The sequence below is a fragment of the Bombina bombina genome, chromosome 4 (assembly GCF_027579735.1).
Source record: "Bombina bombina isolate aBomBom1 chromosome 4, aBomBom1.pri, whole genome shotgun sequence".
Lineage (NCBI taxonomy): Eukaryota > Metazoa > Chordata > Amphibia > Anura > Bombinatoridae > Bombina > Bombina bombina.
Window position 1 is genome coordinate 586453149 of NC_069502.1, and position 20282 is coordinate 586473430.

Below are 20282 nucleotides of genomic sequence, written 5' to 3' on the forward strand. Positions count from 1 at the left end.
TTTGTCCAGGAATGCAAACCTTAGGAACCGATGATGTTCCTTGTGGATAGGAATATGTAGATACGCATCCTTTAAATCCACCGTGGTCATAAATTGACCTTCCTGGATGGAAGGAAGGATAGTTCGAATGGTTTCCATCTTGAACGATGGGACCTTGAGAAATTTGTTTAAGATCTTGAGATCTAGGATTGGTCTGAACGTTCCCTCTTTTTTGGGAACTATGAACAGATTGGAGTAGAACCCCATCCCTTGTTCTCTTAATGGAACAGGATGAATCACTCCCATTTTTAACAGGTCTTCTACACAATGTAAGAACGCCTGTCTTTTTATGTGGTCTGAAGACAACTGCGACTTGTGGAACCTCCCCCTTGGGGGAAGTCCCTTGAATTCCAGAAGATAACCCTGGGAGACTATTTCTAGCGCCCAAGGATCCAGAACATCTCTTGCCCAAGCCTGAGCGAAGAGAGAGAGTCTGCCCCCCACCAGATCCGGTCCCGGATCGGGGGCCAATATTTCATGCTGTCTTGGTAGCAGTGGCAGGTTTCTTGGCCTGCTTTCCCTTGTTCCAGCCTTGCATTGGTCTCCAAGCTGGCTTGGCCTGAGAAGTATTACCCTCTTGCTTAGAGGACGTAGCACCTTGGGCTGGTCCGTTTTTACGAAAGGGACGAAAATTAGGTCTATTTTTTGCCTTGAAGGGCCGATCCTGAGGAAGGGCGTGGCCCTTACCCCCAGTGATATCAGAGATAATCTCTTTCAAGTCAGGACCAAACAGCGTTTTCCCCTTGAAAGGAATGTTTAGTAGCTTGTTCTTGGAAGACGCATCAGCCGACCAAGATTTCAACCAAAGCGCTCTGCGCGCCACAATAGCAAACCCAGAGTTCTTAGCCGCTAACTTAGCCAATTGCAAAGAGGCGTCTAGAGTGAAAGAATTAGCCAATTTGAGAGCATTGATTCTGTCCATAATCTCCTCATAAGGAGGAGAGTCACTATCGAGCACCTTAAGCAGTTCATCAAACCAGAAATATGCGGCTGTAGTGACAGGGACAATGCATGAAATGGGTTGTAGAAGGTAACCCTGCTGAACAAACATCTTTTTAAGCAAACCTTCTAATTTTGTATCCATAGGATCTTTGAAAGCACAACTATCCTCTATGGGAATAGTGGTGCGTTTGTTTAAAGTAGAAACCGCTCCCTCGACCTTGGGGACTGACTGCCATAAGTCCTTTCTGGGGTCGACCATAGGAAACAATTTTTTAAATATGGGGGGAGGGACGAAAGGAATACCGGGCCTTTCCCATTCTTTATTAACAATGTCCGCCACCCGCTTGGGTATAGGAAAAGCTTCTGGGAGCCCCGGCACCTCTAGGAACTTGTCCATTTTACATAGTTTCTCTGGGATGACTAAATTTTCACAATCATCCAGAGTGGATAATACCTCCTTAAGCAAAATGCGGAGATGTTCCAATTTAAATTTAAATGTAATCACATCAGATTCAGCCTGCTGAGAAATGTTCCCTAAATCAGTAATTTCTCCCTCAGACAAAACCTCCCTGGCCCCCTCAGATTGGGTTAGGGGCCCTTCAGAGATATTAATATCAGCGTCGTCATGCTCTTCAGTAACTAAAACAGAGCATCCACGCTTACGCTGACAAGGGTTCATTTTGGCTAAAATGTTTTTGACAGAATTATCCATTACAGCCGTTAATTGTTGCATAGTAAGGAGTATTGGCGCGCTAGATGTACTAGGGGCCTCCTGAGTGGGCAAGACTCGTGTAGACGAAGGAGGGAATGATGCAGTACCATGCTTACTCCCCTCACTTGAGGAATCATCTTGGGCATCATTGTCATTATCACATAAATCACATTTATTTAAATGAATAGGAATTCTGGCTTCCCCACATTCAGAACACAGTCTATCTGGTAGTTCAGACATGTTAAACAGGCATAAACTTGATCAGAAAGTACAAAAAACGTTTTAAAATAAAACCGTTACTGTCACTTTAAATTTTAAACTGAACACACTTTATTACTGCAATTGCGAAAAAACATGAAGGAATTGTTCAAAATTCACCAAATTTTCACCACAGCGTCTTAAAGCCTTGAAAATATTGCACACCAATTTTGGAAGCTTTAACCCTTAAAATAACGGAACCGGAGCCGTTTTAAGCTTTAAACCCCTTTACAGTCCCTGGTATCTGCTTTGCTGAGACCCAACCAAACCCAAAGGGGAATACGATACCAAATGACGCCTTCAGAAGTCTTTTATAAGTATCAGAGCTCCTCTCACATGCGACTGCATGCCATGCCTCTCAAAAACAAGTGCGCAACACCGGCGCGAAAATGAGACTCTGCCTATGCTTTGGGAAAGCCCCTAAAGAATAAGGTGTCTAAAACAGTGCCTGCCGATATTATTAAATCAAAATACCCAGAATAAATGATTCCTCAAGGCTAAATAAGTGTTAATATCAATCGATTTAGCCCAAAAAAAGTCTACAGTTTAAATAAGCCCTTGTGAAGCCCTTATTTACAATCGTAATAAACATGGCTTACCGGATCCCATAGGGAAAATGACAGCTTCCAGCATTACATCGTCTTGTTAGAATGTGTCATACCTCAAGCAGCAAGAGACTGCAAACTGTTCCCCCAACTGAAGTTAATTGCTCTCAACAGTCCTGTGTGGAACAGCCATGGATTTTAGTTACGGTTGCTAAAATCATTTTCCTCATACAAACAGAATTCTTCATCTCTTTTCTGTTTCTGAGTAAATAGTACGTACCAGCACTATTTGAAAATAACAAACTCTTGATTGAATAATGAAAAACTACAGTTAAACACTAAAAAACTCTAAGCCATCTCCGTGGAGATGTTGCCTGTACAACGGCAAAGAGAATGACTGGGGTAGGCGGAGCCTAGGAGGGATCATGTGACCAGCTTTGCTGGGCTCTTTGCCATTTCCTGTTGGGGAAGAGAATATCCCACAAGTAAGGATGACGCCGTGGACCGGACACACCTATGTTGGAGAAAACTGAAATTATAAGCAGAAGAATCAAACTGAAACAGCTGCCTGAAGTACTTTTCTACCAAAAACTGCTTCAGAAGAAGAAAACACATCAAAATGGTAGAATTTAGTAAAAGTATGCAAAGAAGACCAAGTTGCTGCTTTGCAAATCTGATCAACCGAAGCTTCATTCCTAAACGCCCAGGAAGTAGAAACTGACCTAGTGGAATGAGCTGTAATCCTTTGAGGCGGAGTTTTACTTGACTCGACATAAGCATGATGAATCAAAGACTTCAACCAAGACGCCAAAGAAATGGCAGAGGCCTTCTGACCTTTCCTAGAACCGGAAAAGATAACAAATAGACTAGAAGTCTTTCGGAAATTTTTAGTAGCTTCAACATAATATTTCAAAGCTCTAACTACATCCAAAGAATGCAACGATCTTTCCTTAGAATTCTTAGGATTAGGACACAATGAAGGAAACACAATTTCTCTACTAATGTTGTTAGAATTCACAACCTTAGGTAAAAATTTAAAAGAAGTTCGCAACACCGCCTTATCCTGGTGAAAAATCAGAAAAGGAGACTCACAAGAAAGAGCAGATAATTCAGAAACTCTTCTAGCAGAAGAGATGGCCAAAAGAAACAAAACTTTCCAAGAAAGTAATTTAATGTCCAGCGAATGCATAGGTTCAAACGGAGGAGCTTGAAGAGCCCCCAGAACCAAATTCAAACTCCAAGGAGGAGAAATTGACTTAATAACAGGTTTTATACGAACCAAAGCTTGTACAAAACAATGAATATCAGGAAGACTAGCAATCTTTCTGTGAAAAAGAACAGAAAGAGCAGAGATTTGTCCTTTCAAGGAACTTGCAGACAAACCTTTATCCAAACCATCCTGAAGAAACTGTAAAATTCTCGGAATTCTAAAAGAATGCCAAGAAAAATGATGAGAAAGACACCAAGAAATGTAAATCTTCCAGACTCGATAATATATCTTCCTAGATACAGATTTACGAGCCTGTAACATAGTATTAATCACAGAGTCAGAGAAACCTCTTTGACTGAGAATCAAGCGTTCAATCTCCATACCTTCAAATTTAAGGATTTGAGATCCTGATGGAAAAAAGGACCTTGCGATAGAAGGTCTGGTCTTAACGGAAGAGTCCACGGTTGGCAAGTGGCCATCCGGACAAGATCCGCATACCAAAACCTGTGAGGCCATGCTGGAGCCACCAGCAGAACAAACGAGCATTCCTTCAGAATCTTGGAAATTACTCTTGGAAGAAGAACTAGAGGCGGAAAGATATAGGCAGGATGATACTTCCAAGGAAGTGACAATGCATCCACTGCCTCCGCCTGAGGATCCCTGGATCTGGACAGATACCTGGGAAGCTTCTTGTTTAGATGAGAAGCCATCAGATCTATTTCTGGAAGTCCCCACATTTGAACAATCTGAAGAAATACCTCTGGGTGAAGAGACCATTCGCCCGGATGTAACGTTTGGCGACTGAGATAATCCGCTTCTTAATTGTCTATACCTGGGATATGAACCGCAGAAATTAGACAGGAGCTGGATTCCGCCCATACCAGTATTCGAGATACTTCTTTTATAGCCAGAGGACTGTGACTCCCTCCTTGATGATTGACATATGCCACAGTTGTGACATTGTCCGTCTGAAAACAAATGAACGACTCTCTCTTTAGAAGAGGCCATGACTGAAGAGCTCTGAAAATTGCACGGAGTTCCAAAATATTGATTGGTAATCTCACCTCCTGAGATTCCCAAACCCCTTGTGCTGTCAGAGACCCCCAAACAGCTCCCCAACCTGTCAGACTTGCATCTGTTGAAATCACAGTCCAGGTTGGAAGAACAAAAGAAGCCCCCTGTACTAAACGATGGTGATCTGTCCACCACGTCAGAGAGTGTCGTACAATCGGTTTTAAAGATATTAATTGAGATATCTTTGTATAATCCCTGCACCATTGGTTCAGCATACAAAGCTGAAGAGGTCGCATGTGAAAACGAGCAAAGGGGATCGCGTCCGATGCAGCAGTCATAAGACCTAGAATTTCCATGCATAAGGCTACCGAAGGGAATGATTGAGACTGAAGGTTTCGACAAGCTGAAACCAATTTTAGACGTCTCTTGTCTGTCAGAGACAGAGTCATGGACACTGAATCTATCTGGAAACCTAAAAAGGTTACCCTTGTCTGAGGAATCAATGAACTTTTCGGTAAATTGATCCTCCAACCATGTTCTCGAAGAAACAATACAAGTCGATTCGTATGAGATTCTGCTAAATGAGAAGACTGAGCAAGTACCAAGATATCGTCCAAATAAGGAAATACCACAATACCCTGTTCTCTGATTACAGACAGAAGGGCACCGAGAACCTTTGTAAAAATCCTTGGAGCTGTTGCTAGGCCAAACGGCAGAGCCACAAACTGGTAATGCTTGTCTAGGAAAGAGAATCTCAGGAACTGATAGTGATCTGGATGAATCAGAATATGCAGATATGCATCCTGTAAATCTATTGTGGACATATAATGCCTTTGCTGAACAAAAGGCAGAATAGTCCTTATAGTTACCATTTTGAATGTTGGTATCCTTACATAATGATTCAATATTTTTAAATCCAGAACTGGTCTGAAGGAATTCTCCTTCTTTGGTACAATGAAGAGATTTGAGTAAAACCCCAGCCCCTGTTCCAGAACTGGAACTGGCATAATTACTCCAGCCAACTCAAGATCTGAAACACATTTCAGAAATGCTTGAGCCTTCACTGGATTTACTGGGACACGGGAAAGAAAAAATCTTCTTGCAGGAGGCCTTATCTTGAAGCCTATTCTGTACCCTTCTGAAACAATGTTCTGAATCCAAAGATTGTGAATTGAATTGATCCAAATTTCTTTGAAAAATCGTAATCTGCCCCCGACCAGCTGGGCTGGAATGAGGGCCGCACCTTCATGTTGACTTAGGAGCTGGCTTTGGCTTTCTAAAAGGCTTGGATTTATTCCAGACTGGAGATGGTTTCCAAACTGATACCGCTCCTGTAGGGGAAGGATCAGGCTTTTGTTCCTTATTGTGACGAAAGGAACGAAAACGATTATTAGACCTAAATTTACCCTTAGATTTTTTTATCCTGTGGTAAAAAAGTTCCTTTCCCCCAGTAACAGTTGAAATAATAGAATCCAACTGTGAACCAAATAATTTATTACCCTGGAAAGAAAGGGAAAGCAAAGTTGACTTAGAAGACATGTCAGCATTCCAAGTTTTAAGCCATAAAGCTCTTCTAGCTAAAATAGCTAGAGACATATACCTGACATCAACCCTAATGATATCAAAGATGGCATCACAAATAAAATTATTAGCATGTTGAAGAAGATTAACAATGCTATGAGAATTATGATCTGTTACTTGTTGCGCTAAAGCTTCTAACCAAAAAGTTGAAGCTGCAGCAACATCCGCTAAAGATATAGCAGGTCTAAGAAGATTACCTGAACATAAGTAAGCTTTTCTTAGAAAGGATTCAATTTTCCTATCTAAAGGATCTTTAAAGGAAGTACTATCTGCGTAGGAATAGTAGTACGCTTGGCAAGAGTAGAGATAGCCCCATCAACCTTAGGGATTTTGTCCCAAAACTCTAATCTGTCATATGGCACAGGATATAATTGCTTAAAACGTTTAGAAGGAGTAAATTAATTACCCAAATTATTCCATTCCCTGGAAATTACTTCAGAAATAGCATCAGGGACAGGAAAAACTTCTAGAATAACTACATGAGATTTAAAAACCTTATTTAAACGTTTAGATTTAGTATCAAGAGGACCAGAATCCTCTATTTCTAATGCAATTAAGACTTCTTTAAGTAAAGAACGAATAAATTCCATTTTGAATAAATATGAAGATTTATCAGCATCAACCTCTGAAACAGAATCCTCTGAACCAGAGGAATCATTATCAGAATCAGAATGATGATGTTCATTTAAAAATTCATCTGAAAAATGAGAAGTTTTAAAAGACCTTTTACGTTTACTAGAAGGAGGAATAACAGACATAGCCTTCTTAATGGATTTAGAAACAAAATCTCTTATGTTAACAGGAACACTCTGAGTATTAGATGTTGATGGAACATCAACAGGTAATGTAACATTACTAAAGGAAATATCTGCATTAACAAGTTTGTCATGACATTCGCTACAAACAACAGCTGGAGGAACAGATACCATAAGTTTACAGCAAATACACTTAACTTTGGTAGATCCAGCATCAGGCAGCGATTTTCCAGAAGTATCTTCTGATTCAGGGTCAATCTGGGACATCTTGCAATATGTAATAGAAAAAACAACATATAAAGCAAAATTGATCAAATTCCTTAAATGACAGTTTCAGGAATGGGAAAAAATGCCAGTGAATAAGCTTCTAGCAACCAGAAGCAAAGAAACAATGAGACTTAAATAATGTGGAGACAATAATGACGCCCATATTTTTTAGCGCCAAAAAAGACGCCCACATTATTTGGCGCCTAAATGCTTTTGGCGCCAAAAATGACGCAACATCCGGTAACGCCGACACTTTTGGCGCAAAAAACGTCAAAAATGACGCAACTTCCGGTGACAAGTATGACGCCGGAAATAACAAAGAAAATTTTTTGCGCCAAAAAAGTCTGCGCCAAGAATGACGCAATAAAATGAAGCATTTTCAGCCCACGCGAGCCTAACAGCCCACAGGGAAAAAAGTCAAATTTGAAGGTAAGAAAAAAATGATCATTCAAATGCATTATCCCAATAATGAAACTGACTGTCTGAAATAAGGAATATTGAACATCCTGAATCAAGGCAAATAAATGTTTAAACACAAATATTTAGAACTTTATATAAAAGTGCCCAACCATAGCTTAGAGTGTCACAAAAATAAGACTTACTTACCCCAGGACACTCATCTACATGTAGTAGAAAGCCAAACCAGTACTGAAACGAGAATCAGTAGAGGTAATGGTATATATAAGAGTATATCGTCGATCTGAAAAGGGAGGTGAGAGATGAATCTCTACGACTGATAACAGAGAACCTATGAAATAGACCCCGTAGAAGGAGATCATTGAATTCAAATAGGCAATACTCTCTTCACATCCCTCTGACATTCACTGCACGCTGAGAGGAAAACCGGGCTCCAACCTGCTGCAGAGCGCATATCAACGTAGAATCTAGCACAAACTTACTTCACCACCTCCACAGGAGGCAAAGTTTGTAAAACTGATTTGTGGGTGTGGTGAGGGGTGTATTTATAGGCATTTTGAGGTTTGGGAAACTTTGCCCCTCCTGGTAGGAATGTATATCCCATACGTCACTAGCTCATGGACTCTTGCTAATTACATGAAAGAAATTATTTTTTGGTATAACAAACTGTTTAAGGATAACTTTAACATCCAAGCCTACCATATAATATTTCTTCTTCATTCCAATTTGGAAGTTAACGGACCAGTAAACTATAATATGTTAAATTACCATAATCATGGCAGTAAGATATCTAATTCTGAAAAATTGGAAAAATCCACATGTCAAGTTTTTCCTGTTTTCGTAATACTCTTCTCCAACAGTTGGTCTTTGAGATACAAAATATTGATCCTGCTCATGCGAGTAAAACCCAAGAATTGTTTGAGAAATGGCTCCCTATAATTAAAACATTTTCACTCTCGATTCAAAAACAGACTCTACGTCCCCTATTTTATACTCATGTTTTTATAGCATTGATTGCAATGTCTAGTGTTAAAGGAAATTTTCATTATGTTTCTTTTGAATTGATATGTATTAACAGGAAAAAAAATCTGTACTTTCCTACTATTATGTTATATTTTGGTGTAATACAACTGTCTACACAATAAAAATAATATGAAAAAAAAAAGAGATAAAGTAGAACTTGATTAATGTTAATTGTAGATGTATACAAAGCTTCTCAGACAAGTTGATGTACATGGTACATAGTGCACATGATTAGTCAGTGATATATAAACTGAAACTGCATGCTTTTATTCAGGTAACTATTATAGTGATTGTGATTTTTAACCTGTGGGTCATTCCATATGAAATCAATTTTGTTTTTTAAAAAACAAAAATTGCCTCAACATTTTTGTTTTCCTGATATTAATTTGACAATTAAGTTTCTTTAAATCTAGGCCAATGTCTCTATGCAGTACTTTGTTTTGCTCCAATATTTACATGATTTTTATATATATATATATATATATATATATATATATATATATATATATATATATATATAAATAAAGATCTATCACATAATAAATTATTTAATAAATATTACACTGTTACATATAAGCACTCTTATTGGGTTAATCTAATGTAATTTTAATCTTAAAAGCTGACATTAATAAATATACTATGATGAAATGATCCTAATGTACCATATAAATTAAAAAAATATCCCTGAAGAACAGTGGGGAACAATCACAATGTATTTCATTATTTTTTCACACAATAAATTATAACAATTATAGAATTGAGTACCAAATAAATTAAAATAAAAAAATCAGTGCTTACCTCAATTTTTGTTCGATACAGAACAAGGCGTTTTAATCGACAGAGTTTAGAAATATGGCTGAAAGCCTGAGGTGGCAGCTTATCACAAGAAGAGAGATTTAATTCCTGAAGGTTTGGGCACATCTCAGCAATGACTTCCAGACATGCTTCATTTAAGAAGTGGCCACAGGCCAACTCCAGGCGTAATAGTTCAGAACCACACACTTTTAAGAGTCTGACAAGAAATATTGAAGCAAAAATTAGTGGATAATGATTCTGGCTGCAGTTTTTTTGGATTGCAATTACTTCCTTACTATACACTGGATAATGATGCTGTCAAATAGTATTATACAGATCCAGACAATTTTTTTCAATGTCTAATGCATCCTGTTCTCTGGTATTTCCTTTATAGAAATTATGTCATCTTGTAATTAGTATATTCTTAAAAATAAATTTCTCAAAAATATATTTCAAGGCAACATATTTACATGGTAAGCAATTAAGAAAAGTGACTACAAAATTTAAAGTAAATTTACTTTTTTTTTTTTTTTTTACATTTTTTACTAAACTTGAAATTATGCTCTATTTAATAAATACCCATTTCCAGCAAGATTCAGTTAAAATTAAACTGATTTCATGTATCATAATATTTTTTTAAGGTGAAATGTTTTCATATTTACTGGAAATGGGAATTGATTAATTAACGAGTCGGGCCAGTAAAATTGTTAAGTTGATTTTCAAACAAAACCAATCATTCTGAACTATCAATGTTTACCTATGAAACATTACAGATAAATAAATCGTTAATGCATGGTTATTTAGTCAGTAAGGAACATTTAGTCTGTGGAATGATAAAAGTCATTTCTCATTTGAGATCTGTATAAGCAAGATATTGCCTCACCAATCTCAGGCCAGACTCTGACTTTTTTTAAGCCCTGATATAGATAAGTATTGCTTCACAACATTGGAAGTTGTATTTAAGCACAGCTTGTAGCATAAAACCTCTCTCTCATTCTACTTCTTACTCACTTTTTTTTTTTTTGAGGACCCAATGCAATTCGGGCTATGCTGTTCCAAAGAATACTTTTTTAGAACACATTTTCTATGCCCAAGTCTGATTTCTAAACCTCTCTATAATCGGACAGGTTCAGTAGCTAATGTCTCTAGCAGAAACAGATTCTTATTTTCTCAGCGAAGGCATGGGCAGTGGCATCTAAAGCTTTTATTAGGAAGGTTTCTCACCACATACTCTTAGACTATTCACAAAAAGAGAAAATAGTTAATTGATGGAACAAACAATAGCATAATAGATTGTTCTATGGAGCGGTCTCCCTAAGGGTGAAGGGGAAACTAGACGTGGACTCCTTGCCCAATGTGCTTAGAGAAATATGGCTGCACCTCACTGACGAGGCCCGCAAAAGACCAAAACGATCATCTGGGGTTGCCATATTCCTTGTTCAGAGAAGGATTTTGGGGCTGGACTGACCCTTACTAGGTGGGATCAGACTAATATACTTCAGGAAAGTTCTCTGTGACAAGCACAATTGGGCTTCTCTCTCTGCATGCATTTGTATAATGACCCTGGGGAGGTCACTGTAAGGGTGATGGGGGAAACCAGATGTGAACTCCTTATACAATGTGCTTGGAAGACTAAGATGCCCACAGAAGGTTGAAATGATCATCTGGGGTTGCCATGTTCTTTGTTCAGAGGAGAATTGACTGGTATTTTGGGGCTAGACTGATCTTACTAGGCAGGATCAGTCTGATATACTTTAGGAAAGTTCTCTGTGAAAAGCACAATTGGGCTAAAAGTGGCTGCTCCCAGGTGGTAACTCACCGTAGAACAAACTACTGAGCTGTTGTTCATTCCTGGTAAAGCACTTCTCTCTCTCTATGCATATTCTTAGACCAGCTGATTAGGCTAGTGACTGCATAAGAGGAAAGACTGTATGCTTATTTCTGATTACTTTATCTTTGCAGTTACACATACCATAGTTTGTAATACAATCTCACCTTCGTCAAGTACATTATCTAAAATATTTTATGTTAAACCTGTTGCTTTGATTGGTCAGCATTAATAAATATGAGGTTCCTGTTGTATAATATTTTTTTCATTTTGTAAGTAATTAAATGAATCATTATTGTTTGTCAGATCTGTTAAAATATTTTTTTTTATTTATGGTATAGAATTTTAACTTTTGCTTTTGTTTTATCGTCTCTGCTTTTACTTATTTTATCTCCACTCTTGTTGCTCATACTAATTGTGTATCATCTCAAGTTAAAAATTATCACTTCATAATCCAAAAGGCAAGATGAGTGTTTGATGGGAAGGAGCCATATCTGAAAAATGAACTTGCTTCTGATTAACCACAGTTTGAAAGTTGAACCTACTTTTATACATTAACTATTATCTTTAATAAAATAATTATTATTTGGTCACTGAAAAGTTAACTTTAATAAGATAAAAAAACTATTTATTTTTTAGCTTTGTCACATGACTATTTTCTACCAGTAAGACAAGGAGAGGCATCAATGTAAATGAATATTTAATTTGTCTTTGCTTAGGTAAAAAAAAATCCTTAACTGATCAATCAGGAGTCTGATTATAATAAATATGGTTATATGACTGATCCCATTATTCTCAGTGCATTAGTAACACATTATTTTATATAATAAAAAAATATATTTTAAAATAGCAGTGTTTATCCACTCCTGTAAAAGGACAAATAGAAATAAAGGAACGGACTAATGTCAGCAACATATTTTAATTAAAGGTGATTAAGAAAAGCAAAGTAAGGACTATAAATCAACATAGACCAAAAATAAAATGTTGCAAATTAAAGACCATGATTGTGAAAAAAAATGCATCAGATTCTACCAATAAAAACTTCCAGAAGTCTATGTAACTAATTAAATATTGTTATAGGAAGCCTCTCCAAAGAGAGATAAGGGGAAAGGTATTAAGTCTTATTATAATATCCTTAGAGGGTGGACCTACGTATCCCTATATAGGTAGTGCCTGATACCCAAATATTATTTATTCAGAAAAATAAGGAGAGAACACAGAAGGTATTTGGGGCACACTTAGCATAATAGACTTAATTTATCAAATGAGGAATGGATAGGGAGGACTGATATAACATAATAAAAAATAATAAATAAAATATAACTTTTATTGGTCAAATTTAATATATAAAATAGAACAAACAAATACATATACTACACAGAGAGATGGTATGGAGATGCCAAAAACATATATTATAAGTATCAGTGTGATATAATTTCACTAATTGTCCATGGTGGGATGTAAGTGGTTTATGATTTGCCTATAGGTGTATATGCAAGATTCGAAAATCAGGCAGTCTGCTGTTTACCAAATTCCTGGGTACAATATTAATTTTATAAAATATAACAGGACCCCACCATAGTGATATTCAAATTCCACTCTCTTTATAAAAATAAAAATAATTAAATTTATCTGACTAGCGGTCAGATTCCAAAGTATCTCATGTGTATTAAAAAAAAATTGATGAATGGTAACAAGATCATCCATTAAAGTACAGAGAAAATAAAGTTTAAAATAGTGTTCAAAAAATATCTCGCCCCAAGGGTATTCTCTCTGGCCTACTCCGCCCTCATACAAGCACCTATATATAACAAATCTTTCTATATCATGCATTGGGAGGGTGCTCTGCACTTCAACGCGTCTGAAGAAGAGTGGAGATTTGCAACCCTGTTAACAAAGAACGCGGTTCATAGTACTACCTATTTTGAACTTTATTTTAAGATCCTGACACAATGGCATTACACTACCTTACGCCTATTTCAGATCTCCAAAACAAACTCTTCTATGTGTTGGAGGGGATGCGGCAAAGTGGGATCCCCTGCTCATATGTGGTGGGAGTGTCCTAAGATTCAGAGAATCTGGACCAGAGCATTCTATTACTGCACCAAACTAGGCTTGGCGGAATCTAATCGGCCAGCTGTGGCATTATTTCATTTATTCTCTGACAAGATACCTCGACACTTAAAATACCTGTGCATCTATATTTTTCATGTCTGTAAATATCGCTAAGACATGGCTCCAACCTAAGGGCCCTAGGTGGAACCAGATTAAGTCTACAATGGTTCATATTGAAACCATGGAAAGCGCGGTCTTTGCAGCTAACAACAAAATCCCGATTCACTGTCTATGCTGGGAAGCTTGGCGACAATGCCTAGAAGGAGAGATTATCACGTGCTAGCAATGCCTTGTGTTTTATGTAATAAGACTCTAGATGACACCAGACATAGGGTGTGGAAGCTGATCGCCGGTGGGTTCTCCTTTAGGGATCTAGAGCCTTTGGGGCACTTAGAACCAGAGATGGGGAGTCACCCTCCCACCTGTCCTCCTCATCCTTTACCTCCCTCCCCCCCCCCTTTTTTTTTTTTTCTTTTCCTCTCTCTTCCCCTTCTCTTCCTTCCCCTCTTTCCTAAATCATGTGGTATACATTTGTTGAGTTGCTCTTTCTCTCGCTTGATACCAATAACCAACTTGTTAATTCATGTTTATATTATATAGTATTGTCTAATGATTGTTAATGAACCAATATGTTCAGTACTACAAAAGTAAAAAACTATACAAGGTTTGTTTTATGTTGGAACTCTACTTATGATTTCATATTGTCTAACATTACTCTGCCATTGGAAACTATTGTACAATATGCTACTAGTGACCTGTAACTGATAGCTACTGAGCTTTTACTGTATAATGATGTTCCCCGTTGTTATATGAGTTTCGTCTGTTATTATATTTGTATGTTACTTTATCATAAACCTCAATAAAAATTATTTAAACAAAAAAAAAAAATAGTGTTCAAGAAAAGAACACAAAGATAATTCTAACACACGTTTCTCCTGTAATAAAAATAGTATATAGGTGTATACCTGAGTCTATAGTGCTCGTATAAGAAAGAGTACATACAGGGTGTGCAGAATTATTAGGCAAGTTGTATTTTTGAGGATTAATTTTATTATTGAACAACAACCATGTTCTCAATGAACCCAAAAAACTCATTAATATCAAAGCTGAATAGTTTTGGAAGTAGTTTTTAGTTTGTTTTTAGTTATAGCTATTTTAGGGGGATATCTGTTTGTGCAGGTGACAATTACTGTGCATAATTATTAGGCAACTTAACAAAAAACAAATATATACCCATTTCAATTATTTATTTTTACCAGTGAAACCAATATAACATCTCAACATTCACAAATATACATTTCTGACATTCAAAAACAAAACAAAAACAAATCAGTGACCAATATAGCCACCTTTCTTTGCAAGGACACTCAAAAGCCTGCCATCCATGGATTCTGTCAGTGTTTTGATCTGTTCACCATCAACATTGCGTGCAGCAGCAACCACAGCCTCCCAGACACTGTTCAGAGAGGTGTACTGTTTTCCCTCCTTGTAAATCTCACATTTGATGATGGACCACAGGTTCTCAATGGGGTTCAGATCAGGTGAACAAGGAGGCCATGTCATTAGATTTTCTTCTTTTATACCCTTTCTTGCCAGCCACGCTGTGGAGTACTTGGACACGTGTGATGGAGCATTGTCCTGCATGAAAATCATGTTTTTCTTGAAGGATGCAGACTTCTTCCTGTACCACTGCTTGAAGAAGGTGTCTTCCAGAAACTGGCAGTAGGACTGGGAGTTGAGCTTGACTCCATCCTCAACCCGAAAAGGCCCCACAAGCTCATCTTTGATGATACCAGCCCAAACCAGTACTCCACCTCCACCTTGCTGGCGTCTGAGTCAGACTGGAGCTCTCTGCCCTTTACCAATCCAGCCACGGGCCCATCCATCTGGCCCATCAAGACTCACTCTCATTTCATCAGTCCATAAAACCTTAGAAAAATCAGTCTTGAGATATTTCTTGGCCCAGTCTTGACGTTTCAGCTTGTGTGTCTTGTTCAGTGGTGGTCGTCTTTCAGCCTTTCTTACCTTGGCCATGTCTCTGAGTATTGCACACCTTGTGCTTTTGGGCACTCCATTGATGTTGCAGCTCTGAAATATGGCCAAACTGGTGGCAAGTGGCATCTTGGCAGCTGCACACTTGACTTTTCTCAGTTCATGGGCAGTTATTTTGCGCCTTGGTTTTTCCACACGCTTCTTGCGACCCTGTTGACTATTTTTAATGAAACACTTGATTGTTCGATGATCACGCTTCAGAAGCTTTGCAATTTTAAGAGTGCTGCATCCCTCTGCAAGATATCTCACTATTTTTTACTTTTCTGAGCCTGTCAAGTCCTTCTTTTGACCCATTTTGCCAAAGGAAAGGAAGTTGCCTAATAATTATGCACACCTGATATAGGGTGTTGATGTCATTAGACCACACCCCTTCTCATTACAGAGATGCACATCACCTTATATGCTTAATTGGTAGTAGGCTTTTGAGCCTATACAGCTTGGAGTAAGACAACATGCATAAAGAGGATGATGTGGTCAAAATACTAATTTGCCTAATAATTCTGCACTCCCTGTATATAGTATACAAGCAGTCTCATATATGGATTTCTACTTCTACCTAAAAATACTATGAACCGCTAGGAGAGAGGAAAGGCTAGCAATATATTTCCCGGAGCTCTCAAGCACATTACCCATGTTCAAATATCTAAGAGGTTCCGGAAGAAGATTATTATGACCCATAAAAAATAGAGACTAAGTGCCAATTAAGGCCAACATAATTACATAAAGGACTATTATTACAAAGAGAATACAGGAGAGGCAGTGCGACCACCTGACGTGCGTTTCGCCAACTGCTTTCTCAAAGGCCTTTTATACGAGCACTAAAGACTCAGGTATACACCTATATACTATTTTTATTACAGGAGAAGCGTGTGTTAGAATGATCTATGTGTACTTTTCTTGAACACTATTTTAAACTTTATTTTCTCTGTACTTTAATGGATGATCTTGTTACCATTCATCAATTTTTTTTAATACACATGAGATACTTTGGAATCTGACCGCTAGTCAGATAAATTTAATTATTTTTATAAAGAGAGTGGAATTTGAATATAACTATGGTGGGGTCCTGTTATATTTTATAACAATAATATTGTACCCAGGAATTTGGTAAACAACAGACTGCCTGATTTTCGAATCTTGCATATACATCTATAGGCAAATCATAAACCACTTACATCCCACCATAGACAATTAGTGAAATTATATCACACTGATACTTATAATATAGGTTTTTTGGCATCTCCATATCATCTCTCTGTGTAGTATATGTATTTGTTTGTTCTATTTTATATATTAAATTTGACAAATAAAAGTTATATTTTAAGCGCGAGAGCTACTACAGAAATTGGGCCTACTTCCTGAAGACTCAGAAGACAGACCTTCAACAACAAACAGGCCTTAGAGCCTCAGCACCAGTATGGAAACCTCTCCCGCAGCGACCCTCTTCAACATCAAAAAGGTCCCTGGAAATTAGAGAAGTATCCACGCCTGAGGACCCATAGAGAACCTGCTTACAGACCATATAACTTACATTGCAGACCAACTGAACTCTTGTTGTAAAAGTAGAGACACTTGCGGGATAATCCCGCACATTCTTTCAGTGAGGATTCAAGGCCACAGAAGAAGATGGGTGAGATGTATAGAACTTTTATGTTAAACCTCTAAATTATTTTATATTGCTGTGCTTAGCAATTTAGATTCCAATAAGCATTAATGCAGACTTATTAGCACCAGCCTTAATCGTTCTTATCATGGTGGGCATGGGGTAATGTTTAATATTTTGCGGGTTATGACATGTATAGATGGGGTTTGCTCAGGCCTGGAGGTACTTAAGTTTAAGTGAATAGCCGGGGAAATTGTACATTTGAAACCTGCTGCCCCCTCCTGTATACTCCACTAATAGACATACCTTACCTAGTGACTAACAAACAATATCTTTAGACCACAGCCCGACTGTATATGGTACCCCCAGACCATCTCTACACTACCTTAGCCAAGGACTATCTTTCAGTATAACCCTCACATATTATTCTAACTAACTAAGACAATGTCCGTCTTGGCCTGCAGATGATCTATCCATGAAACCGGACCATACCTAGCCGACCAGACAGACCACATAAATCGTCCGAGAAGTGAGGACAGACACCACCACCTCCCCCGTGGACCACTAATAACCGCTATCCTAATAGAACACGACCACCCGACATACCCCACCTTTTTCACGATAGAGAACCCTATCTCATTGACAGCTTAGAATCCCTCCCTAGTTTGAAGCTTCAGTCTCGTTCATTGTTTACTGTACTGTTTATATTGTTAAAAATGCTATATCAATGTTATGTTACCATATTATTAATGTTTGCCTTTTATGACTGGTGGGGAGCATGACCTTTTTCTGCTCGACTTCGCCCCACAAAATTAGTTGTGTCACCCTGGTTGACACACCAGTGGAGACACTCATTGTGAAAGTGAATACCTAACACTTTTCCTTGACCTTGCCCCTAGGGCTCTCGATCCCTTAATTACAACAAGCACCACAGACTTCGAGAATCACTACACCTAATCACCAGGGAGAATCCCCCGTCAACCAGCCCCATTCCTCACCTAACCCCTGTCCCTTCGAGACCCCGCAAACGCCATCTAAATGGCGCTCATCCGTATAGCCACCTTAAATGCGCAAGGACTAAACTTGCCCACCAAGAGGAAACTGCTAATTAACTACTTACATACACATAAGGTCCAAATACTATTTCTCCAAGAGACGCATTGGAAGGGAGATTCACACTCTCTTAAAAAATCCCAGAATTATCCAATATGTGAAACCGCATCTAATACAGAAGGGAAATCATGGGGGGTAGCAATCTTAATTAGCAGAGATCTGACATTCACACCAGAACACATTGAAAGAGACCCCGAAGGGAGATTTCTAATATTAGTATGCAAATTAAATTAAATACCATACACCTTGGTTTCTGTGCACGCCCCAAATGCGAAACAAATCCCCTTTGTGCGTACCCTCCTAACGCAGGTGGATAGGCTCAAACGAGGGCGTCTAATTGTAGGGGGGGACCTCAACATGGTGTGGGATCCCCAAAAGGATAAGCAGTCTACCCTCACCACACATGCAGACAGAAACATCTCTTCCACCTCCAATGCGTTCCGCAAACTCATGTATCAATTTGACCTTTATGATACATGGCGGTGTTTAGCACCCACCCAAAAAGATTTCACACATTATTCTAAGGCCCACAATTCTTACTCGAGAATTGATTATATATTATGTGACTCTTGGTCCCTAGATAAGTGTATGAACCATACCATCCAACCATGTACGTGGTCAGACCACGATATGGTGTACATAGACTTCTCTGCACTGCAATCCTTAACCACCAGACCCCCCTGGAGGCTTCCCGAACAGCTTCTAGCGGAGGGAGAACTTCCAGTACTGGTTAGGACAATAACCGACTTTTTAACACACAATGACAATGGCACTACAGACCTGAACATGGTGTGGGCAGCCCTTAAGGCTTACCTTAGGGGACATTTCATCAAAAAATTGGCCCATCTCCGTAAATCTAGTGGCCACTCACTTGCCAAGTTATACGGAGATCTCCGAAAAATGGAGACCGCTAACAAGTCATGCTCTGATACCTGCATAGCCCAGCAGATAGGACTAGTCAGAGAGGATATTGCTAAGAGAGAAACACTGAAAGTACAAGATAACCTACATAGATTCAAGCAGCTCTATTATTACAAAGGCAAAAGAGCAGATAGATTACTGGCGAATAAGCTACGGAAACGCACGCAACAGAATAGAATAGCCTCCATCAACACACAAAGAGGCCCAGTCTACTCACCTAGAGAAATAGGAATAGCCTTTGAAAAATATTATTCCTCTCTATATAATATTGCAACTACAGAAACAACAAATAGAGCTAACACAAGAGACATTCGCGAATTCTTAGAGAGCCTAGATTTACCCACTCTAACAGAGGAAGTCAAAACCACACTGACGAAACAATTCACAACAGAGGAAGTTAAAGCCGCCATAGCTAGTCTATCCCCCACAAAGCCCCAGGACCAGATAGGTTCACAGTCTCTTTCTACCAGGCCCTGACCTCTGTGCTTTCCCCAATTCTGCTCCGATTTTTCGTGAGCGTTGCACAGACAGGTAGATTCCTACCGGAATTCCTTGAAGCGAATATTATTACAATACACAAAGAAGGCAAAGACCCTGCTCAATGCCCCAGCTATAGGCCCATTTCCCTTATCAATGTGGACGCCAAAATCTATGCCAAAATCCTAGCCAATAGGCTAAGTACACATCTACAAACCCTTATTCACCTCGACCAGGTGGGATTCGTTATCAATAGACAAGGCTAGGATAACACCCACCGCCTCCTCAATATCTTTACAGAGGCAGCTGACCTAGGTCTCCCCATGCTCACCCTGTCGCTAGATGACGAGAAGGCCTTTGACAGGGTGAGATGGGAATATTTATTCCAAACTCTATCAGCCTTCGGTCTGCCCGACTCCTACGTTAAGGCTGTTAAGGCCCTATACTCTTCTCCCACCGCCGTAGTAAGGGGTCTGGGATTCTGTTCTCCCACAATACAGATAACTAACGGGACTCGACAGGGGTACCCCTATCCACTCTTCTGTTTGTTCTTGCAATCGAGCCCCTCTGGGCAGCTATTAGAAGGAGCTCTGAAATTCAAGGACTCCAGCTTCA

The 20282-nt window shown here is 38.7% G+C and overlaps 1 protein-coding gene across 4 annotated transcripts in view; it reads right to left on the minus strand.

Moving 5' to 3' along the window:
• Window positions 1–20282, minus strand: part of FBXL4 (F-box and leucine rich repeat protein 4) — a 323445-nt gene that overhangs the window by 91145 nt on the left and 212018 nt on the right. For all 4 annotated transcript variants that reach the window (XM_053710564.1, XM_053710565.1, XM_053710562.1 and 1 more), the window contains exon 5: window positions 9562–9775. In XM_053710564.1, coding sequence (XP_053566539.1) covers window positions 9562–9775 — 214 coding nt within the window. The remainder of the gene's footprint in view (window positions 1–9561; window positions 9776–20282) is intronic.